At 35.3% G+C, this 25,498-nt stretch overlaps 1 protein-coding gene across 13 annotated transcripts in view; it reads left to right on the top strand.

The window, feature by feature from the left end:
* The window catches only part of STAU2 (staufen double-stranded RNA binding protein 2), a 327,272-nt gene that overhangs the window by 156,197 nt on the left and 145,577 nt on the right, over positions 1-25,498 (top strand). For all 13 annotated transcript variants that reach the window (XM_074386791.1, XM_039464484.2, XM_010330450.2 and 10 more), the window contains 2 exons: positions 5,286-5,417; positions 17,431-17,491. In XM_074386791.1, coding sequence (XP_074242892.1) covers positions 5,286-5,417; positions 17,431-17,491 — 193 coding nt within the window. The remainder of the gene's footprint in view (positions 1-5,285; positions 5,418-17,430; positions 17,492-25,498) is intronic.

The following is a 25,498-nucleotide window of genomic DNA, read 5'->3' as shown; positions in this document are numbered from 1 at the left end:
ATGGAATTAGAAACAAAATTTAGAAGGATGGATGTAGTAGATGGATCAGGGCCAAAAGCCTGAGCTTGTGGGCTGTCAGGAAAGTTAGAAAAAGAGAGCAAGCTGGTTAGCTATCCATAGTGGAGGCTGAGGCATTCAGAGTTGCTGAGATCTGACTGCTGCGTTGTGTGGCCAAGAAAATTGAGGAACGGCTGCTAGTGTATTGACAGATGGGCTGGGAATGAGGTAGAATGCCTAAAATCCTCTCCTTGTCAACTCCTACCTATTCATCCTCACTTGCCTGCTCAAACCCTAGTCTTAAGAAATTTTTCTTTTACTTTTTTATTATAATTTCAAACATATCTGTAGGTGGGGAGAGAATAGTAATGGACCATTAATATACCTGTCACCCAAACCAACAGTTATTAGGATTTTTGCCAAACTTGATTCAGCTATTAATTTTTCTCTCCTCCCTCTCTCTTCCTTTCTTTCTTCTTTTCCTGAAGTATTTTGAAGATAATTTCTAACCACAAGCCCTTTCAGCCTTACATATTCAGTGTATATTTCTAAGATATATAAAAGCTTTTTTTAAATTAGACTTGATTTATTAGAATCATCTAATACCCAGTCTATAATTAAATTATTATTTTCCCCAAACTGTTTTTTAATTTTTTGTTTTATTTTATTTTTTGGTGGGGCAACAGGGTCTTTTCAGCCAGGCTGGAGTATAGTGGCATGATCATGGCTCACTGCAACCTTGATTTCCTGGGCTCAAGAAATCCTCCCTTTTTAGCCTCCTGAATAGCTTAGGACTACAAGGCATATACCAGCATGACCAGCTAATTAAATTTTGTTTTATTGTTGCTGTTTATAGAGACAGGGTCTTACTATGTAACCCAGGCTAGTCTTGAACTCCTGGCTTCAAGTGATGCTCCTGCTTCATCCTCTCAAAGTGTTAGGATTACAGGTGTGAGCCACCATGATAGTCTCAAACTGTTTTTTAAATAATTGGTTAGTCAAAGAAACTTGTTAGTCAAATCCAAGGATCTTACATTTTGTGTAATTTAGATAAAATCAACAGATATTAAGTGCTGATCGTGTGGTAGACATTTTGGCACTCAAATATAGTATCCCATGTTGATTAACTTTCAATGTATAGCAAAGTTATGCCTTCTCTCCCAATTTATAATTTCAGTGTTTCTTTATCTTACGGTACTTAATACAGTAGTTTGTAAATAGTAGGATCTTAATAAACATTTGATAGATGTTTTCTGCCTGCCTTCCTGTCTGTATGGCTTTTTTGAAGATGTAAACTTATAATGTAGTCATAGATAAGCTACTCCTGGGAACCCAGATACCCAAAATGAGGGGAATTCTCTGGTTAGTAAACACATTATTGTCAAGATGTTATTAGGATCCAGCACGTGATTGTTTTGTTATTTTTGCTGGTAAAATAAGTTCACTATTTTTCTCCTTAACATTCTTAGCTTTGAAGAATTCTGGAACATATACTTTGAATGCCAAAGTTTGAAGGAAAAAAATCACCTAAATTTTAGACATATATTGGGAATATAAACTAGCTTCGGCTTTATTAAACAAATCCTTTTCTACAGAGTATATTGAGTACCCCTTTTGAAAGAGGAATTTAGCATATCTTAGGCCAGCTTCCATTTTATGGGTATGCATAAACATTCTAGTCAAATGGGGACATTTGGCTGTGCTTTTAAATGTTTTTGCTCTGAATTCATATTGTTTTTTCTCCTTCTGGAAGCCCCAGTGGGTTCATTACAGTATTGCAGCAATTTTATCAAAGTAAAGGCTTTTGTATAAACTACTTAGGCAATGTTATCATTTGCTATAATTGAATGTGGAAGCAAAATATCTAGAGATGAGATGTTCATTTTTATCTGTTACGAAAGAAAAAGTCTGTATATTATAAAATGGATGCAGTTACTTGTGTTGATTGCTAGATAAACAAAAGAAAATCTCTCATGACGTTATTTGATTATTTTATTCCAAAGCAGATTCCTTAAAGATTTTTATTTTTTTGGTGAGGAGTATTTGTAATCTTTCAAGCAGAAAATAATGATAACTAAACCAAATTGCGTATCAACACACTGTGTTATATGATACTTTTCAGCCTGTGATTAAGATCTCCAGGTTGTTAAGATATAAAAAAAAATTAAATTTTTGGTAAATCCTATTTCAGAACTTTTTCATGTCTTAGGTTTTTGAGGATTTGATTCATGTAAATGAGCTATTTAAAGATAAACATTTGGCAGTCTTAAATTTACCACATAGTAAAATAATTCAGCTTCTTTATAGATAGAAATTAACATTTAAATGTAGAGACCTTATTTAACATAGTTACAAAATTTGTGACCTTTCAAGGAAGAAGACTTGTGAAATTTATATACTTAACTTTTATAATAAAGTGACGTTTTGAGTGACCATTGTGTTTATTAGCAGGGAATGAAAGTCCTTTGGCAATGTGGTCTATTTATATTAACAAATTACTCTGGGATAACTGCTTACAAACTACTGAACCATGCGATTATTAAAATTCGCATGAGGCAAGGGCTGGGTAAATAGGAGCATTAATCTGGAAAGCACTTGTTTTAGAAAAAGTAAGTCTTGAAGGTATCAGAATAAGCCAGATGGAAATCTAGCAGACAGAGACAAGGTGATTACAGGGATGGGAACAGCATTACAGCTGATAAGTCCAAGAGCAGGAGTCTGGAGCCGGAGGGCATCAGGCCTTGCTAGATAAGTTAAGATTTAGGGATGAAGTAGCAGAAAAATAGAGAGTGAGTAAAATATGAAAGCATGTACAAACAGATTTAAAACGGTTTTACAGTTATTTATTGCTTAGAGATCTTTGGCTTCTATTTACTTTGGCATGCCTTTTGACCCTTAGAGCAGTAGAGGAAGCTTCAGACATAACTGACCTAATTTTTTCACTAACAAGGATTCCAGCAACAACATAGAGACTGATGAAGCTGAGGAAATGAACCAAGCATTGGAAAAAATAACAGGTAGCAGAGGTAGCTGTAGTCAGAGATTTGAGTAGATTATCCATAGGGCCTTCCATGTTGAGGCAGACACTGATAGGTGTGTATTCACCTACCTCTAAGGACCTTGCCTGACTGTACTAGATTTGTCCTTCTCAAAGTGAGGTTCAAAGACTAATTCTGATTTGTCACAATGTGGTAATTTCCAGTTTTAGAAGAAAAGGCAATTAAATATTTCAAAAATATTTCACAGGTATGAACAACTTGTGATAGCTGTAACGGAAATTCTGTAATGACTAAATTTTCAGTGTTTCATGTGCTATGTGAACTGTCATTTAGTTTGTCTTTACTGAAACTGTTAAAAGAGAGTGCAGTTCCTTTTTCATATCATTTGCACATAGTTTAAGTGTGTGTTTTGTTACCATTTTGTTGTATATAAGCTTAAAAGTAGTAATGGAAATAATAACACAAACAAAACTCTAAGTATGTAAGATTAAATGATAAACAGTACCCAAGTGTGGATACCAAATGAGAATCTGTGTGTTCTGGGACAGATGAAACAGCGAATGTTAGGATTTTACACAAGAGACAGAAAAGTATGGCTAAGTGTATCACTCTATATAGCTGAAATCTGAATTTTGTTGTCATTGTGAAGTTTGGTAAAGTGGCATGAAGCTATTATTGAAACTTTCTAATTTTTTTTAAACAAAATGACATCTGGTAAAACAATTCAACTTTTCAGATAATGGATTGCCCATTCACTTTTATTGCTCATTTTTTTGGTTGCTTTTTAAAAAGCTAATATATGGGAACCTCAAATATATTCTGGATGCAAGTCCTTTGCTGTGTTACGGAATTTTAAATACCTTCCCTTGTATTGTGACTTTCCTTTTTAAATGGTACTTTTAGAAGAACAAAAGTAATTTTTAATGCAGTCAAATTTAAACTTTTCTTTATATTAACTTTATAATAAGTATAGATACCAGACAAATAAGTGCCCCCCACCTTGTTCTTCCTCAAAAGGATCTTGGCTAGTCTTAGCACTTCACGTTTCAATGTAAATTTTGGAATCATCTTGTTCAAGTCTTGTAAAAAGATGTATAGAATTTTGATTGAGTTTTCATTGAGTTTAATTAATTGAGTTTAGGTCAATTTGAAGAAAACTGATATCATTACATTAGTATTGTCTTCAATCCGTGAACATGGCATACTGCTCAATTTATTAGGTTTTTCTTAAAGTTGCTCAACCAGGCTTTGTTTCCTATGTAGAAGATTTGCACATCCTAGGTATTTGATTTTCATTTAAGGTATATGGTATCCTTTAATAGTTTTCGTTTTCTACTTGAATGTTGATAGAATGTAGAAATGCAGTTCTCTTTTTCACACTAAGAGAGCTTGTTACAGTCTAATCCTTACAATTCATCTGTGGAGTTCCTTAGATTCCTTATGTATGAAATCATATCAATAAATAATGAGTTTTTCCCTTCTGATTCTTTTTTAACTTTTTCTTGCCTTATTTCTCTGTCTAGGATTTTTGTAAACTGTTAAACCGTAGTAATAATAGGGAACATCCTTGTCTTGTTTCTAATTTCAGTTTCTTTCAACATTAAGTATAATGTTTCCTGAGGTTTGCTGTAGATTTTTCGTAAAATGCCCTTTATCATATTAAGAAAGTTTTCTTCTTTTCCTAATTTGCAAATAGTTTTCATTATGAATTTCAAATATTAAGCCAAACTTTCATTCCTGCAGTAAACCCAACTTTGTCACAAATCTTTTTCTTTTTGTTGTTAAAACAACACTTGTCTATTGATTCTCTTCAGGAACTATTTAATATAAATCTTTGTAAACGTGAATGTTTACATAATGTTGCCATGTGAACAGTATTTTAAATAGCACCAATATGAATTTCAGCCTTTCAGTTTATTAATTGAAATGTAAGAATGCTAAAATGGAGTCATAATCAACATGAACTCTGTTAAAATGTAAATTTTATTTTTCTCCTTATATGAATATAAATTCAGTGTTTAAAAAATCAAATAACATAAATGTAAATGGAAATTAAAATTCTATAAAATTCTACCATCCTGAGATAAATCCTCCATTGATATTTTAAGGACAATTTTTTCATATTTTTCTCTATGTACATATATAACATTATATAAATGTTATCTTAGTTGTCATTTTTTAGACTGAGCTTTATATTTTCAAATGCTGGAGAGTAGAATTGCTTTATGATGTAAGAAGTTCCTGTTTACCAAAACAGTTACCATTAATTTATTTCTTCAATCTTGTCAGGTGAAGGTAGGCAATGAAGTTGCTACAGGAACAGGACCTAATAAAAAGATAGCCAAAAAAAATGCTGCAGAAGCAATGCTGTTACAACTTGGTTATAAAGCATCCACTAATCTTCAGGATCAACTTGACAAGGTAAGAGTTAAGTTTACATGTGTGTATTTTATCTGTCATAATATCAAAGTGATTAATAAATTTTGATCTTAATTGGTATTAAAGTAGATACCAGTGTTAACTTTTCTAAGGCAATAAAAGGTAGATGATCCAAGCACAAAATAACATCTATTTACAGAGTAAGATGAGATGTTAATGAGTATTTATAATCTTATGATTAGAAAATACAGAAAGTTTGTTTTATGACTGTACATATTTTATATAATACCAGTTTAACATTTTTAACTTGTTGACTTATTGTTTTTGCCATATAGACATAGTCTTAATTTGTGCCTTTTAAGAACACAGGTTGTTAGCCTTTTTTTTAGGAATACAGCTGAAAACACTGGAAATAAAAATTTTGACATCCCTTCAGGGCAGGAAGTATATTGGACAGACACTCTATAAACTAATTTTTCTATTTACTTTAAATTTAAAGGTGGACTCATGGGGTGTTTATTTTTTGCCAAGACCTGTGTTCGTGGTCCCCTGTTTTTTCTGCGGCAGTTAATGACATCATTAACACCTACATCTGTTACAAGGGAAGCAGAGAACCCTGAATTCAGAACTTGGCAGATAACTTGGTAGAAACTGGCTTATTTTCATTTTATATCAAGTATCATTTTGTTATTTGTGGATGTGTAAACATTATTTCTATCAAACACTTTATTTATGTGAACATTCACAAAACAGGCTTACTAATTACTTTTATCAAAAGTAGTATGCTTTAGACCAGGCCATTTTCTCATGTAAGAATTCTGTTTCAGAGATATTTTTAGTTTGTACCAGAATACATTTTAGAAGTTTAGAGTTAGAAACAAAATTATCTATGTAAAAACACTTAGATGTACTTTTTTGTTTTCTAGGCGATTCTTTTGAATGATTTTAATATACCTTTGTCTGTGTGGTTCTGTTTTTGTAACCTGGCTAGTCAACACTTTTTCTTTTAAAAGTATTTGTAACATGAAACCTAACATGTGTTCCAGTTTCTGTAGTCTTTATATTGTATATATGTTGTTTTAACTAAACACATTTATATTGACTTAAAACTGGCGAGTGATCTATAAAAACATGTCAAAATAAATCTCACAGACATTTTTATTTGTAAATTAAGTGAAAGCAAACAGAACAAAAAAGCAGCATTAGTTAATTTCATTAATTTGAAAAACATTTTTTGCATACCCAGTGGGGGTTCTCCAAAACAACCATCAACATGTGTCTGTTTGCGTGTGTATGTGTATCTGTGTGTCTGTGAATATAATTAAGGAATTGGCCCATGCGATTCTGGTGGTTTGGCTAGTGTAAAATCTGATGAGGGAAGCCGACAGGATAGAGACTCAGGAAAAAGTTGGGTGTTTAATTCCAAAAAACAGTCTACTGGAGAATTCCCACTTGCTCAGGGAGGTCAGCATCTTGTTCTGTTCAGGCCTTTCAGCTCATTAGATGAGGACTACCCACCTTGTGGAGGGTAATCTGCTTTACTCAGAGTTCACCACTTTAAATGTAAATCTCACCCCAAAACACTCTTGCAGAAACTCCCAGAATAATGTTTGACCAAATATCTGGGCACTGTGACCCAGACAAGTTGACATATGAAATTAATCATCACGCTCACTAAATGCCATACACTTAAAATGACTGAAGATAATAAGATAACTGAAACTTGGTCTCTGCACTCAAGGAGCTGATCTTTAAGTGCAGGAAGGAGTGTGGAATTTTAACCATGTAACAAAACTATAGTATCCCAGAACCTAGAGAGCTTGAGGATGGACCTGGAAAGTCAAGAAAAGCTGAGGTCACGGTTACTATGCAAAGTGGAAAGTTTGAAGAAACAATCATTTAAGATTTGAGCATGAATGTAAATTGATCTGGTTTGCATTCTTCAAAAGATAATTCTGTTAAGTACTGTGGAACATGGATTTGAGCACAGCAAAACCAAAGGCAGGAAGGCCAGTCGGGAGGCAAGCAGAGTTGTCGAGGTAAGAGATATTGAGGGTCTGAACTGTGGCAGTGAAGGTAGAGAGGAGGAAGGGAAAGACTCCGGACATATTTTAGAAATGTAATAGGTAAGATTTGAGTAGCAGATAAGATGCATGAAAGGTATAGGAAAAAAGAGGAGGAAAGACTACCTGCAAAAAAGGAATGGAGAATGACTAAGTACTAGGAGGTAGTCAGATGCTGCAGAGAGATCAAATAAGAGAAGGACTGAATATATTGATTTATCAATAAGACAACTTTTGATGAGTGTGACAAAAGCAGTTTTTAAAACCAGCAAAACAGAATTTTTTTGTTTGTTTTCTTTTGAGAAAGAGTCTATCTCTGTCACCCAGGCTGGAGTGCAGTGGCGTGATCTCGGCTCATTGCAACCTCCACCTCCTGGGTTCAAGCGATTCTTCCACCTCAGCCTCCCGAGTAGCTGGGATTACAGGTGTGTACCACCATGCCTGGCTGGTTTTTTGTATTTTTAGTAAAGATAAGAGTTTCACCGTATTAGCCAGGCTGGTCTTGCTCTCCTGACCTCAAATGATCTGCCCACCTTGGTCTCCCAAGGTGCTGGGATTACAGGCGTGAGCTACCATACCTGGTCAATATTTCTTAATTATTTGGTAGAAGTTAACAGAATTTTCTCTTTGGAAAGAGTTTTTTAACTACAAACTTAGACTCTAAAAATAAATAGGATTACTTAGGTTACCTGCTTCTGTTTGAATGAACTTTGGTAGTTTGAGTCTTTAAAAGAATTGATTTTATCTAAGTTGCAGAATTTACTAGTATAAAATTGTTTCTAACATTCCTTTTTTCTTTTAATAGTGGATGAATCTGTAGATAACATTCCCTTACTCTTCTAATAGTGGCAGAATCTGTAATGATACTCACTTTCATTTCTGATATTGATCATCTATTTCTTTTCTCTTTCTTCTGTTCAATTTGGCTAGGGGTTTTATAGAATTTTAAGTCCTTTCAAACAATTAGGTTTTAATTGTGTTGATTCTTCTCTATTTTCAGTTTTTTTGATTTCTGCTCTTTTATCCATTTTATCTTTCACTTGTTTTTGTTTTTAAATTTTGTTCTTTTGTAATTTTGAAGCTTAGGCTATACATCTGAGAGCTTTCTTTTTTCTAATATAAGCATTTAATGCTGTGAATTTTTGACAAGTTGAGTTTTTCTTCTCTTTTTTTTTTTTTACATCTGGGATACACACTATATGGATTTTTACTTTCATTCGATTTAAAATATGTTCTAATTTCCCTCTTGATTTCTTCTTTCAGGCTCTATATCTGTTACGATTTTCTGTCTACTTGGGCATAGCCCAAGTGTTAAAGTCAAGTGTTAAAGTCTCCAACTATAAATTTGGATTTGTCTACCTCTTTCAGTTTTATTACTTTTTGTTTTAATGCGTTTTGAAGCTTTGTTGTTATATACATATGCAGTTAGTGGTGATGTGTCTTTTTGACGACTTGACCACCTTATTATTGCATATTTCTCTTTATTCCTTGTTCTGAAATCTGCTTTGTTTGATATTAATGCAGCTACTCCGGTTTCATTTTGACTGGTGTTTGCATGGAATGTTTTTTTTTTTTTTTTTCCTGTGTTTTACTTTTAGCCTATCTTTAAATTGATTTCTTTTAGAAAGCATATAATTGGGTCTTCCTTTTTAAAATTTAATTTGACAAACTTTGCCGTTTAGTTAGGGTGATTAGACCATTTGCACTTACTGAAATTATTGAGGCTCATCGTTGTGTTAGTTGCCTTTTTTTTTTCCTTTTTCTTTTTCCCCACTTACTCTGTTTACTTTTTTTCCTCTGACGTCTACTGTGGTCACATATGTTATTTCTCTAAGTTTCTCTGACCTCCTGTTGTGGCTATACATTTTACTTTTCTATATTTTTTAAACCCTACAATTTGTTGTTACTAATTTTGCTTTATATAGTCAGTTGTCTTTTTAAGTGATTCAAATCAGGGAAAATATCTTTTATATTTACTCTCATTTTTTTTATTCTCAATATTCTTCATTTATTTGTGTAGATTCAAATTTCTTTCTGGTATCATACCCCTCTATTGCTTGAAGGTCTTCCTTTAATATTACTTATTTTAGCAGATTTGTAGGCAGTGCATTCTCTCAGCTTCTGCTTGCCAAACGAGTTTTTATTTCACCTTCATTTTTTTTTTCTTTATAGGTTTTATTATGCCCAAAGTGGGGTCGGGGTTCAGACCTTCTTGGCAGCTGCTTTCCTCACGGCAGTCAAGATACCGCTTCAGCTCTACTTTCTTCCTCTTGGTGCAGATGTGTGTTTTCATCCTTTTCTAAAAGAACTTGAGGGCCCGCTTGTCCTTGGAGACTTTGAGCGGCTTCATAGTATGCCACTTCTCTGGGGGAAGCCACACACCTCCCAGATGATGTCTTACACACACTGTGTGTACTTTTATGAGGTATCCAGGGTGGCAGCCCTGCCTCAGCTTGCTCACATTCTTGTTCACTCTGGGCCCTGGTTGAGGCCCATGCTATGGGATAATGCAGAACTATGGCTGCTGCTCCTCAGTGACTGATATAGCAGAAAATTTTACTTTTCTTTCTTTTTTTTTCTTTTTGAGACGGAGTCTCACTCTGTCTCCCAGGCTGGAGTACAGTGGCGCGATCTTGGCTCACTGTAACCTCCGCCTCCCGAGTTCAAGCAATTCTCCTACCTCAACCTCCCAAGTAGCTGAGATTACAGGCACCCACCACTATGCCCAGCTAATTTTTTGTATTTTTAGTAGAGACAGGGTTTCATCCTGTTGGCCAGGCTGGTCTCGAACTCCTGACCTTGTGATTCGCCTGCCTTGGCCTCCCAAAGTGCTGGGATTACAGACATGAGCCACTGTGCCTGGCCTTCTCTTTTTCTTTTCTAAGCCTCCAATGAATTACCTTCATTTTTGGAAGTTATTTTTTTCTAGATATAGGTTTCTGAGTTAAGTCTTGTTTCTTTTAGTACTTTAAAGATCTTGCTCCATTGTCTTCTGATAGGCATAATTTTCAGTGTAAAGTCTATTGTAATTCTTACTTGCTTTTTCTTGTTGATGTATTTTTTCACCTCTCTCAGCCTTCAAAATATTTTTTTTCTTTGTTTCACATCAGTTTGGCTGTGATGTATCTAAGTTTGATTTTTTTTCTTGTTTCTTCCTTTCTTCTCCTCCCCTGCACTCTTTCCCCACCCTTCTTCCTATTTTTTTCTCCTTCTTTTCCTTCACCTTTTCTTTTTCTCCTCCTTACCCTCTTCCTTCTCTTCCTACTTCCTTCTCTTTTTTCCATCTCCTCCTCCTCCTTTCCTGTTCTTCTCTCTTCTTCCCTGTTCCTCTTCCTCCTTCCTTCTCCCTCTTCCTCCTCCTTCTTCTCTCCCTTTTCCTCCCTCCCTTCTCCTTTTCCTTCTCTCTCTCTTCCTTTTTAAGACAGTCTTGCTCTGTCACCCAGGCAGATTACAGTGGTGTGATCTGGGCCCACTGCAACCTCCGCCTCCTGGGTTCAAGCAGTTGTCCTGCCTCAGCCTTTTGAGTAGCTGGGACTACTGGCACATACCACCACACCTGGCTAATTTTTTTGTATTTTCAGTAGAGTTGGGGTTTTACCATGTTAGCTAGGATGGTCTCAATCTCCTGACCTTGTGATCTGCCCACCTCTGCCTCCAAAAGTGCTGGGATTACAGTCTTGAGCCACCATGCCCAGCCCTCCTTCTCTTCTTTATCCTTCTCCTCTTCCTCTTCTTCCTCCTGTTTCTCTTCCTTCCTCATCCTTCTCAATCTCATCCTTCTGATCCTCCTTATTTTTATTAGGGTTCTCTGAACATTTTGGATCTGTGATTTGATGTCATTCATTTATTTTGACAAGTTCTTAGCTATTAACTTTTAAAATATATTTTATTCCTTGTTTTCTCCCTCTTCTCCTTGGAGTTATTTATACATTCATTAGATCATTGGTATTGTCTTACAGTTCTAGGATTTTCTGTTTCTTTTTTCTCCACTCTCTTTTCTTTTTTAAACAGTTTGAATAATTTCTATTGATTTGTCTACAAGTTCAATGATATTTCTTCAGCTGTGTACAGTCTGAATTAATGCACTATTAATAAAGACATAAATGTTTTGATCGCTAATATTTTTCCTTTAATATTTCCTTTTGTATTTGTAGTTTCTATTTTTGTGCTGAAATTCCCCATATGTTCATGTATGTTGTCTGCTTTTTCCAGTAGGTCTTTCAACCTATGATTCATAGGTGTTGTAAAATACCTTTCTGTAAGTTCTGGCACCAGGGTCATCCCAAGGCCGTGTTTTGTTGACTTCCTTGGTTTTGGCAGTAGTTTGTTTCTTCTTGCAGTTTTGGGTATCTCATAATTTTTGAACAAGTGTTGGACCTGTGACAGAAAAATTGTAGCGTCTAAGTCAAATAGTATTTGTTGAGAAATCAGCATATGTCTCTATCAGATTTTTTGGATGGAAGGTTGCATCAGTTTAGTTAGTAACAGAATTCATTTTGGGTTTTGTTGTTGCCATAGTCACTATTAACTACGAATTCCTTCAGCAGTGATATACTGTTACCTGCGCTTTGTGTAGGGTGAGGTTTTGAGAGGGGTTTTTCATAGCTTCTTTGCTCCGCCGTCAGGTTTAGAGGTCTCTTCTTTGCTGTGTTGTGGCATGGGAGTTCTCTCCCTTTGTGCTGTAGTGGACTGCTATTGTTTATTATTTAATCTTGGGATTGTGATGGGTGTTATAGTTCTTGAATTTTTTTGTCCAGCTTCATTTTCTGGCAGACTCTGAGTCTGGGTCTCAGAAGTAGATCTTTCTCAGTTTTTGCTCTCTTCTCTGTGGTAACCAAACTTTGTCTTGTATCTGTGGGCAGTTCGGGCATGAGAGAGTTTCTTGTACATGTCCCAGCATTTGAAGACCTCCGATTTATACTGGTGCAGTATCTTACTCTTAAAGTAGGTTTTCTATCTTTTTTTTCCCCCCAGGAGCATATAGCTTTTAAGCTTTTAATCCTTCTTTAGAAGAGTGAGGCTTTACTGAGCTCTTAGGACAAGAGAATTTCCTGCCTTTGCCCCAAAGGCAGATAGGATTTGTTTCTACCCTTCCTCCAGTGGCTTAAACCTTTTGTTTTGTATTGGAGAAGAGCCTAGAGAAGTAGCAAGGTTCTGAGCTTCTCCCTCAGTGCAGCCACCAACCAGCTGCATGCCTGCACCAAATTGGGCTGTCTTTTGTCTGCAGCTGTACCCCCAGTTGTCCTCCTGAGAATCTAGGGCAGGACTATGGAAAAGCACTCCTGCCTGGAGCTCCCAGTTTTTCTAAACTATCATGCTAGCTCATACTCAGGCTTTAGGAATTTATTAACTTTTTATCTACTTTCTCCTTACTTACATTTATGGCAGTCATCTCTGCCATCCTTGACCTGCCAAAGCTGTAACAGTTTTGTGAGTTCTCTCTCTCCTAGAGGATTTGTTACTCTCTAGAATTCATTTTGCTTGTTTGTCTTATAATCTCAGGTCGCTGAAGGGTTCAAGAAAAGTTAGAATTTTCTTTTCAGGTTGCCTTTTTGTCACTGTTATGTTTCTACATTCTAAGAAAAAGTGGAATACTCTCTTCACCTCTTTTTTATATGCCACTCTTGCATCTTGATTTTTTTCATTCGGATATCTTAGAGTTTTTCTTATATCTTGGAGTTTGTTGTAAGTCAGACATGACTACTCTTTTCATTGTATTTGATCATTCATCAAAGTAGTACTTATACTCAAAGTAATACATATATAAAAAGGCAGAATTTATACAAGATTAATAGTTTAGAAACTCTAAGTTTATAATTTAAAACACCAAAATATCCTGTTCTCCTTTCTTGCCACTGACCATTTCTGCTTCCCCCTAGCCAGAGGCAACCACTTTACCACCTGTTGTAACTATTTATGTTTTTATTTATCACTGTGGGTAATGTAGGCTGTCTCTTGATTTCTCATGTTTAAATATTATGAGAAGTAATATAAAAGTAAGAAAATTAAATATACTTTCTTCTCTGGAAAATGAGGATTTACTCTGGTACATACTCTACACATACACTTTTCTGCATCTCTCTCATTTATCCCCTAAGTCTTTACCACTTAAGCACATCATGCAGTTTTTTTTCCATTCCTTTCCGAACCTCCACCCTACTCCACCCTTAGAGCTCTTTATCCTCCTCTTGTATTGCAGATTGATTGATAGGCCTGCTGCAGAGCTACTGTTCAGGTTCTTCTCTTCACCATTATCCTGAAAGTTTCCTTGGCTGCTGTCGTTTGTTGAGTCGCCTGTTTTCTGGACAGTTTCCCTTGTTCTTGGTTTACTTTCTTGTTTTGATGGAGTACATACTTTAGGGGCTTCCTCGCGAAGGATACATGGGAAGTAAACTTTTTTTGGGATCTTGTGGTCTGAAATTTTTTTATATTTCCCACACACTTGATAGTTTTTTTCTAAGATATAATTCTGAGTTGGAAGTACATTTTCACAGAGTTTGAAAGGCATTGCACGCTTGTCTTGTACCTCCCAGCATTGCTGTTAAAATTTCAACGCTTGATTCTTCAGCCTGTGTATGAAACCTTTACCCTTCTCCTCCCTCTCAATGCTTTTCTGACTTTTTACTTTCCTAGGGGTTCTGAGATGTGTGTATTTTATGTTTATTTGATAAATTGTGTTGGACATTTCAGTTATAATCTAGAAATGCATATACTTTAGAACTGAGAAATTTCTTATATCATTTCTTCAATAATTTCTTTCCTTTTATTTTTGCTGGTATTTATTTCTGGGATGCCTGTTAATCTTATAAATGGTCTTGTGATTTTTCTTTTTTCCACCTATTTCTGTTTTTTCGTTAGTCTGTTTTGTAGGGAGATTTCCTCAAGTTTGTTTTCCAGTCCCTCTTTGAAATTTTCATTTCAGCTATTGCATTTTTTATTTCCCAGAGTTCTTCCTCATATTCCTTTTTATGTCTTCTTATTCTTGCTTAATGGGTATAGTATTTCTCTTATGTGCCTGAGTATTTTTATTTTTTGCATTTTTTTCCTTCTGTTCTCCGCATTATCTTCCTGTTCCTTGTGGTTTAGAAGCCTGGATGTGTCTTCTGAGGGGCAAATGAGAAAAGAGGCTGGGAATCTTATTTTTCAGTATGGAACCTTGAAACTCCATCTCCTTATTTGCAAGGTGACACATGGATTTCACCCCAACTGTGCCTGGTGTCCAGAGCCTCTCTGTTTTAGCCTCTTCCAGCAGGAAACTCCTGTTAGGAAGGGGTAGGCATCTGGCTGCTTGGGATCATAGAGGTGATACGGAGATTTCATAAGACCTTGAGAAGACTTCCACATAATCTTTCTGTTTCAGCTCCTTCCAGGATTTATCTTTAAATGTACCAGGTGTAATCCTAATTCTGGAGGCTTTCTGGGGTTGTGGGTGACACACCACTTTACTGTTTGTAAGCTCTTTGTTAGCTTCTTCCTTTGCAGGTTAGGTTTCAGTTACTCACATCTGTTAAGCTAGCCACAACTTGTTCATCTGCTTTTCAAATTCCAGACTTTGATTGACTTACCTCCTCCTGTTGTCTCATATATTAGTTTGTTTGCTGTAAAGAACTGCCCGAGATTGGGTAATTTATAAAGGAAAGAGGTTTAATTGACTCACAGTTCTGCAGGGCTTGATAGGGAGGTCTCGGAAAACTTAACAGTATTGCCAAAAAAGCACCTCTTGACAGGGCAACAGGAGAGAGAAATGAGTGCAGAGTAAAAGGGGAAGCCCCTTATAAAGCCATCAGATCTTGTCAGACTAATTCACCATCAATAGAACAACATGGGAGAACCACCCCCCTGATTTAGTTACCGCTACCTGGTCTTTCCCTTGACATGTGGGGATTATTACAATTCAAGGTGAGATTTGGATGGGGACACAGAGCCGAACCATATCATCTCCTTTCATATTTCTTGTGTGTATCTGATGGGTACAGTAGAAGAAATACAGAAAGTAAGGACTGAGCTGTACTTTGCGCCTGCTGGGTTTCTGCTTTTCAAGAGAGAAGTTCTCATTAGTAGTTACTTTGACCTTGTCTCCTGACCTCTTCCTCTTCCTCTTCAAACAATGATCTTTAAAAAAAGAAATTTTGAAGTTAGGCATAGCTCTCAGACGAAAATCATATGTTACCTACTGGATAAATTGTATACTATTAAGGTAACAAAAGCAAGGTAAAGATAGAAGAAATTAGTTTAGTCAAATAAAACAGATTTTACTTATTCCACTCATTAAAAATGAAAAACTTGTTTAGATAGACTAGAATCCTGTGGCTGCTTGTAGAACTTCCCCACTATTCCCGAAACAAAATACTTCTCTAAGAACCTAAACAACTGTCAGCACTTTGATAAGTACAGGCGCTGTCTTGGAGGTATGAATACAATTAAAAATAAGGTAGGAATATAAGAGAAAAATTAAACATATTTTGTTTCTTTCTGTTCACCAGGTTTTCCTGTGAATAATGATTTCAGCTGCTTTTCAAAATCTTTTTAAATTTCTTTCGTCCCTTGGAACTATCTACTTCTGTTTTCTCTCATTTGTTTTTGCAGTAGTCCTTTCCATCCCAGCTGTACCTAGAGCATTCTTCTTAATAGTTCCAAACTCTTTCTTCATCTCACTGTTTTTCTTTTCATTCTTAGATGGCACAGTTTTACTTCATCTGTAACTTTTCTGTTTATTCCTTTCTTCAGCTTCCTTTTTTTCTCCTAATAACGATAGCACAAAGGTAGCATGGTTACTCTCCTCTAGCTGGAAGATATAGTTTGACATCCAGGCACCTCTGCATGTTATCTCTGTGACCTTAGAGTAATTACAGAACCTCTCTAACTCGACTTTGCTTGTCTGTAAAATTGAATGTTAATAACGCTTATCTTACCAAATTTTCGTGAGGATGAAAATGAGATAATCCATATCCATGCAAAACACTTAGCACATTAGCAACCACACTTTTAAATCTTGAGTGTTAGCTATTAGCTATTACCTCTATCAGTCTATTTTATTACATAATAATTTCTGTCTTGTGAAGGATGCCTGTGTTAGCATTTTGCAGTCAAAGGTTATAGCAGCAGTCTCTCAAGATGATAAATGTGGATGAAGACAGGAATTTGTGTTTTAAAGAGATAAAAGAGCTAATTAAAGAGGTGCTCCCTGGTTCATATGAAGCTGCTGGTCGTTTCTAGCATACTGTCATCTTACTTTTCAGGATTCTTTATTTTTGTTTTTGCTTCTGCTGTCTGCCACTATATCTTTCCCTGCCACCCTAAGATGTATAATGAAAAGGAAATAATTCAATAAGAACAACTTTAAAAAAGAAAAAAAATGAACATGGGGCTGGGCGTGGTGGCTCAGGCCTATAATCCCAGCACTTTGGGAAGCTTAGGTGGGCAGATCACAAAGTCAGGAGATCGAGACCATCCTGGCTAACACAGTGAAACCCTGTCTCTACTAAAATAAAAAAAAAGAAAATACAAAAAAATTAGCCAGGCATGGTGGCATGCACCTGTAGTCCCAACTACTTGGGAGGCTGAGGCAGGAGAATCGCTTGAACTCAGGAAGTGGAGGTTGCAGTGAGCCAAGATATCACCACTGCACTCCAGCCTGGGCAACAGAGTGAGACTCTGTCTCAAAAAAAAAAAAATGTTTTTTAATCACCAGCTAGAACTTATATTCTATATAATACATATATTGAGTATTTGCTTATTTGTGTCTTAAATTATAAATGTATATGCCCAAATAAAAGCAGAAAGATAGAAGAAATAGATTCAGGTGCAGAAAAGGAATAAATGATGCTCTTCATGTTAGTTTCTTTTGTAGCCACCATCCCAGAGTCAGAGATGGAGAGAATATGCAGAATAACCATGTGAGAGGACTTTGCCTTTGCTGAATTGATTAGTCACCCTTTGCTTTTTGAGTAAGCCTGTTGTTCTGGATTTGAACAATTGATTTAATCTTTCAGACAGGGGAAAACAAAGGATGGAGTGGTCCAAAGGCTGGGTTTCCTGAACCAACAAATAATAGTAAGTTCTCATTTTTATGTTTTCTGCACTTGGTGTTCAACAGTGACTCAGCTGGGTCTGTCTGGGTCTGACAGACTGTGTTAAGTATTGTGGAGGGTACAAAGGAGTCCTGGTGTTTGCTTTCTTGGAACTGACAGAATCGCTGGAAAACTAAAGCACAGATGTGCTTATCAGCATACACTTAACATAGTTAAGCCATTGCAGACAAAGTTCCATTTAATACATGTAGTGATTACATGTATTTTTTAAAGTTGCTGTAATCCCAGCACTTTGGGAGGCTGAGGTGGGTGGATCATGAGCTCAGGTGTTCGAGACCAGCATGGCCAATCTGGTGAAACCCTGTCTCTACTAAAAATACAAAACCCAGCTGAACGCGGTGGTGTGCACCTGTAGTCCCAGCTGTTTGGAACGCTGAGACAGTAAAATTGCTTGAATCTGGGAGGCGGAGGTTGCAGTGAGCTGAGATTGTGCCACTGCACTCTAGCCTGGGTGACAGAGCAAGACTGTCTCAAAAAAAAAAAAATCCGAATAAGAAATATAAAAAAGTAATTATTTATAAGCTGATTATGCTATCAGATCATCCTTCAGAGTTCCAATTATTTTTATATGCACACAATTTATATGTAATTATGATACACATAAACTTTTATTATTTTCACTTAACATTGCCATAAGCATTTTTGCATTTTGCTGAGTCATTAGAATTTTAATATTTTATTAACGTTGCTAAGTGGAGTGTCAGAAATGTAAGAATAAAATTGCTCAGTTTTGTTCCACTAACATATTCAAACACTTAAAAATCAGTATCATTTTACTGATTTTTTTCAAATGTATGTGATCAAGATATTTTGAACTAAGGCACAGATAGACTTACCAACATACACTTAAATGTTTAGACATTTTTCCTTAATACCCTCCCTCACCTCCTAAAAAGCATGTATTTCACTGAAGTCACTAACCCTGTCTGTCTTCCTTACAACTTCTGGACACTGAAAAAGCTTAAATTCGTAAATTATCATAATCCATGGTTTTATTCTTTAATATTAGTGGCTCATCTCTTGATGTATAATGAAATCAGTAACAAATCCTTACTAAAATATGCTCATAAGAATTGAATTATTGGATCATCAAAACTAGCCTCTTGAATATTTCAGTGAGGTAATGGTATTTTGGGTTTGCTTTCTGGGAATAATTTAAATTAATGTGCCTCTGAGCCCTTGGCCTATATAAATAGGGGTGATGAATATGATGGGCTTAGCACATAGCCCAAGGAAAAAATGGAATCAGTTCAGGATTCCTAGAGTTTGTGTTCAGTTCCTTTGATGTTTGAATATATTAGTTTATAATGACTTGGTGAGGGAACATAATAAACATGAAATTTATTGCAGTTTTATGTAAAGTACTTAGCATAGTACCTGTTACTTAGTAAGTATGTAATGAATGTCGATTTCTTTTATAAAAATGATATTATTCTATGTAGGCTTGCCAGAAATTCCATTCTTATACTGTTGTCTATCAGATGTTTTGTGCATACACATGGTGATCCAAGAATATATAGCTTATTATTGAATAGTTACATTTTGGCACTAAACATTTTTTTGAAAGAATATAAACATTATGTATTTGAATATAGAAGTCAGATAGTTATTAACTTGACAATTTTAACATGAAATCACTTTATAGATAACCTGCAAGCTCTATCATTAAACAGTGATGTTTTCGCCACTAGCTTTATGTGTTTGTTTTTCTTAACTTGCTAAGGGATATATCTCATGGAATGAAAAGTGGGAGATACTTCTGTCTTGTGCAAATATGAGAAGAATATCACAAAGAGGCCAGTGAGTTTAAGTGGTCAGAAATGTGTAAGAATGCATAACGGGTTCCCTTGAGACATGAAGTTAGAAGTGAAAAAACTATTTGAAGCCAGCTTAAAACTTAACCAGACGGTTAATGCTTTAAGAATTCCTGGTCTACAATGGTTCAGATTAAACCTTTGAAATAAGAATGTTCTGTTATCCCTTTCCAGCTGTAAGGAGGTGAGGAAGCTGCTCTAAGAGTTCTTTGAGTGAACACTGGATTGTCCCTTCCTCAGGATGCCATAGAGGATAAGAGCAGTCCAACCCTGAAAAGTAGCTATTTCATTCTCCAAGGGTTGGTTCTCACAAGTGAAGCCTGAGTCCCCTTGAGCCAGCTCAATGTCACTTAAATACTACATTAGGAAGAAGTTGTTCTATCCTCAGGAATTGATCATTCAGATGATGAACCAATTAGCTGAAAACTGATTTAAATTCATATATCATGGTAATATTTAAGTTAACTTCTTTACTACTTAGTTTCTTAAGTTTGAAATTGTATTCTAAATGATTTCTGTCCTGTGAAGAATACTGGAGTTAGCATTTTGCAGGCAAAGGTTAGAGCAGGGATCTTGTGGGATGGCACATGTGGGGGAAGACAGGAATTTGAGATTGCCATGCTGGTTGCCTCACTGACATGCTGTCTGACCTTGAACAACTCATTCTACCTCTTACTATTCAATTTTCTCTGTTAAGTGTTACGCATACTAATTTATAATGTTGAGAATCTTTAATTTTATAACATTTATTAAATTATTATCCTTGAATAAAATCTGAAAAGGTAACATATTACTTTGTGAAAAACACTGTCATTGTGAAATGGCTTTATTCACTATGTTTTTTGTTGTTGTTAAACTACATTGCTTAAAAATTGTAGTTTTAAAGATTAAATTTTTAGCCACCCATTATTTGGATAAATAATACGTAATTCACTTGGAACCATAATGTGCAAAAATGAAAAGAAGGGAATGCAGAATTGGAAAGGGCAAAAAGAGGAATTTTAATCTGGCATAGCTAGCACCTAACTGTAAGTAGACAAAAAACATTAATATACATATGCATTTAATATTTGAAGTGGAAGATATTTTTTAAAAGATTACAGTCATAGGAAACTGCTAACAATTACAACTAGAAAATAGTTTAAATGATTTTGCAAGTGATTGTGATTACATAGCCTGGTTCCTCAATTTGTTTTCCTTGCTTGATTGCCTGCAGATTTAAAATATGGACCTAATTTTTGGGTGCTGCACAGGCTTTCTTCATTGTACTGAAATGCAGCCGAAGGTAGACTATTCCAAGTGTGTTTTTACCCTTTGAATCACTGTCATAGTTATATTGAAGTATAAGAACACTTAACTTTGTGATGTGAGGTTTATGTTAAGTTTAATGCGGGGCAATTCAATTTTATGCTTGGTGTACACATAAAAAACTAGATTTTTACAGATGAATGACTAACACTTTTTTTTTTTTGACAAAAGATCATGAGTTTTAAAGATCTGATGGCTCTTGGAAAACTTTGTAAAATATTTAGATACAGTTCAGCTGATAATATCTCTTTTTGTATTCACATTACATGTTTCTTATTAATACAGGCTTTTACTTAAAAACAGGTTCATTGTTTCTTAAAGGTGAACTGTAGCTTAATTCAAGATTGGACTAAGCTCAAAGGTATTCACTGGTATGTGCCGAATCCACCCACTAAAAGATTATTCAGAGGCATTTTTCACATAAATATTTTTCTGTTAACCTTTAAAAAGTTTTATTTAGCCCCTGTGAAATATGCTGGCACTTCTAGGTTCATTAGAGATGACCAAAGACAAATACTTGTGGTTGTAGTAGCATTTTCGTTGACCTCTTTGGGATCTTAGTTGACTGACCAAAATTTTTGTCACTTTTGTTTCATATGCATGTATTATTAAACACCGCCCATCCTGAAACCAGGAGACTACATTGTCCCAGTGATACGACATTGGGTAGATAGCCCGCTGGTTTCCCAAATGCTGTGTACTATATTTAGAACCTCTAGTGTTTTCTTTTTTCCTAGTTTTGTTGGGGGTGGGGGAGAGATAGTTGTGTAAGTGTTGTACTTTTGAGATAATAGATTAATATGTACTTTCTTTAATAGTGTTTTGAGAGAGTTCCTTGAACAAATTCCTTTTGGGATTCCCATAGCAGAAACCACTTCGTAGTGAGACCATTAAAACAGTTGGAGCTAATTGGATTTAAATACAAAGCTGAGTGATCCAACTTATATATTTTTAGACATAAATATTGTGTTAGAAATGTAAGAATGTAGCAAGCTTGTAGTGATCTTATTTAGAAAGATTGGTGAGTTACTTGTGCTGGACAACCCAGTCCCTGAATACCTGGTTACTTTCAACGATCCTGTAAACAAAGGGCTATCTAGAGCAATTGGGAGCAATGGGAACATACACATTCCACTGCAGGTGGAATTGCTCCTCCTGCCCTGAATACAGGAGGAAAGATCCAAATATTTCAGAATGGCATTATCCTTCCTTTACATGATGACCGTATATTAGACTTACTTGAGTGGTGAGAAGCTGTAAAAAAAGCTTTAAAACTTTACTTTGACAAAAATTCTCCTTTCTTGCCTACTGAATCTAGGAAGGAAGATAAGAGGTAGTGTTAAGCTTGCCTCTGTTTTAGTCATACCAGTTGAGTCTGTCTTTAAATATCCATTGATTAAAAGGAAAAAGAATCTGAAATTAGAAAGTAAGTTTTTAATCAGATTAGCACAGATAACATGTTTTTCTGAAATATTCTCAGGAAAGATATAATGAATTTAAATTGTAATGATTTTAAAAACTTGCTTGAGTCATTTTTACATGTGAAGAGATGTATGTTTTTTTTTTAAAATGGAAATAATATGAGCATTTTTAGGATACATTTATTTATTGCAGTATGGTGGTGTTTTTAAGCAAAAGGGCAAAGGATAAAACCATACAGTAAAAAAGATAGATTTATGTACATAAATGCTAAAAACAAGTTCAGGGAGCAGCATAAGAAAATAAAAAGGCAAATGACGAGCAGCATAAATTGCAGCAGAGCAACAGATTGAACATATGCAAAGAACACATAAAAGTCAGGTTTTTTTTTAAAAAAAGGCAAACACCTCAATAGCCAAAGGTCTTAAGACAGTTAAAAAGAGCAGACAAAAAATCATGCAAAACTGTTCAGCAATCAGGAAAGTGCAGATTAAAAATAAATATTATAAAATTTCGGATGCGTGCAAATTGTCAGGGATTTAAAAGTGGTACTTCCAATTGTTGGGGAAACATGCTGTTACATGCTGCTGTCAGGACTCTGACTTACTGCCTTTCTGAAGGGAATCAGCCCTAAGTATACAGAACTTAGGCCAGTTTCTTTCTAGAGCTTAACTAAAAATAGACTCGTTTTTCGTAATGAACATATACTGGTTTTATAATCAGGAAAAAATCAAGAATATTTAAAACACTGACATATGCAAACTTTGGCCTGAAATATGCATTCTGGCTGAATTTAAACATAAGTATTATATTTAAACAGCTAGAGAAGCAGAATGATCTGTGTACTGAAGTCTTCAGGAATCTTTTCTGAAAGTAAAGAAGAGGAAACATAGTTTTCTAAATTCTGAATGAAATTTTAATTTCTGAAATGTATGCTGGATATTTCTAATATGAGCTGTGTATGCTCAGAGGTCTATAGGATCAAAAGGTGTTTAAAATTAGTATTTTCAAAACTAGGAGCAGATTATAATGATAAACAGATAAATATCATGCAGAATTGAAAGTTGAAGTATTAAGAACTACTTAATTGCTTTTCTGTGTTACAAAAGAAACTGTACAATAAGCATAAGGAGAAAATAATGTTCCTAATTACTCATTCAGTTTGTCTAGAAAGATGGAGTTTTATAAAATCTCAAAGTGTATTACAATTTGTGAAGAAATATTAACTCCTGTTATTTATAAAGAAAAATAGGCAATATTTGATGCATTACATATTTAACATTTATATGTTACAAAGCAAGATAATAAACACCCGTGAACCCACCGCCCTATTTATATATGTATATAAATTATATACATATACACACACACACACACACACACACACACATATATATATATATACACAAATTCAAATCTATATTATTCTATCCCCTAGCCTTTCAGACATGCTGTGTTCTCCTTTTTTTTTTTTAACTTAATATTTCCTCAAGATCCTTTTCTATTGATATGTATAGGACTTTATTATTATGTAATCAGTTTTTCATTGATGGATATTTAGATTCTTTATAGTATTTTTCTATTATAAGTAATCTTGCCATGTAAAAATGTCATACATAAGTAATTTTACATATGTAGTAGCATATTTGTTGGATAAATTTCTACAAATGTATACTTTCAATTTTGATAGATGTTGCCAGAGTACTCTCAATAGACACCAGTTTACATCTCCACCATCAATATATGAGATTTCCTGTTTTCCTACAGCTTCAGTAACAGTGTGCTATCAAATTTGTGAATCTTTGCCAATCTGATAGTTGAAATATGGTATTCAGTATAGTTTTATTTTGCATTTCTCCTAAGAATGAGACTAAGTATACATTTGGTATATCTATGAGCTATTTTTATACTTTTTCTGTGAATGGCATAACCATCTCTATTGTCCATTTGGAAATTAAGCTGATTAGTCTTTTTTTCCTTTTTTTTTTTCTTTTTTTTTTTTAACTGGGTAGGACTATGTATGTGCATTTGTGTGCCTTTATGATGTAAAAATACTTTTCTGTTTTCTTTGTTTATGATGGAATTTTCTTTTAAAGTTTGGTTTTTCTTTTTAATATATTTGAATGACATGTTGAAACCGTCTTTTCTGGCATTTGTAATTTGGGTATGATTGATTAAAAATACCGTCCCGGTTCTGAAATTAAAAACATTTCTTTTAAGTTATCTTCTGGAACTTTTATAGTTGCATTTTTTGAAATCTTGAAGTCTTGATCCATCTGTGATTTATACTGAAAGTATGGACCCATCTTTACTCCGCACTGCATTGAGATTTCAGTATTACCATATACTAAAATTCTGTATGAATTTGGCTTTATTCCAGACTTTCTATTCTCCTCTGTTCATCTAACTATTCATGTGCCAGTTTTAATCATTGTCTTGTGTGTGTGTGTGTGTGTGTGTGTGTGTGTGTGTGTGTGTGTGTGAGAGAGAGACAGGGTTGTCTTCTCTGTTACGGAGCTCTGTCAGTTGCGCAGTGGCATGATCATAGCTCACTGCAGACTCAAACTCCTGGGCTAAAGGGATCCTCCTGCCTCAGCCTTTCTAGTAACTAGTTCTAAAGGCACATGCCAACACACCCAGCTTTCCCCCCACCCACCCCTGCTAGAGACAAGGTCTTGTGGAGTTGCCCAGGCTTGTTTCATACTCCTGGCCTCAAGCCATTCTGCCTTGGCTTCCCAAAGTATTAAGATTACAGGTATGAACCACTGCACCCAGCTGAATCATTGAGTCTTTCTTGTGTTTTAACATAAGTCAGTTTAAAGCAATGTGTGTTTAAACAGATGTGAATAAAGAATTGCTCGGTCTGTAATCTTGCACATGCCATGTGGAGTACAAGTAATTGAAAAGACAAAAAATCTCCTTTGCAGCATAAATAAAAGGTGTGAGAGTAGTCAAAGCATCAATTATGAAGCACTAAAAGAAGCAACGGGGAACTAACTGTAAGGTTAAAAGCTATTAAGGTTCAGGAAAGCAGTGCAGATAGTCTCCCTAAAACTTCTTTGTATATTGTTAATGCATCATTCATTCTTTTATTTCCTTAGAAAGTATTTATTGACTATATTGTACCTTTTTTGGTATTATTGGTGATTTCAGTAGTTTTTAAAGGTGAAATTGCTTTTTCAAAGACAAGTCTATATATGAGATAAACACCACCATCCCTCTCATCCACTCACCCAACCATCCTCCCACAGCCCCCAGCAAATAAGAAAAGGAGGGATGCCGTGTAAGCCCAGCACTTGGGGGCTGAGGCGGGCAGATCAGTTGTGGTCAGGAGTTTGAGACCAGCCTGGCTAACATGGTGAAAAACCATCTCTACTAAAAATACAAAAATTTGCCAGGCGTGGTGTAGCACACACCTGTAATCCCAG

Source organism: Saimiri boliviensis, chromosome 15, assembly GCF_048565385.1.
Source record: "Saimiri boliviensis isolate mSaiBol1 chromosome 15, mSaiBol1.pri, whole genome shotgun sequence".
In the NCBI taxonomy this organism is placed as follows: domain Eukaryota; kingdom Metazoa; phylum Chordata; class Mammalia; order Primates; family Cebidae; genus Saimiri; species Saimiri boliviensis.
Note: the sequence above shows the minus strand (reverse complement) of the source record. Positions and strands in the feature narration are given on the sequence as shown.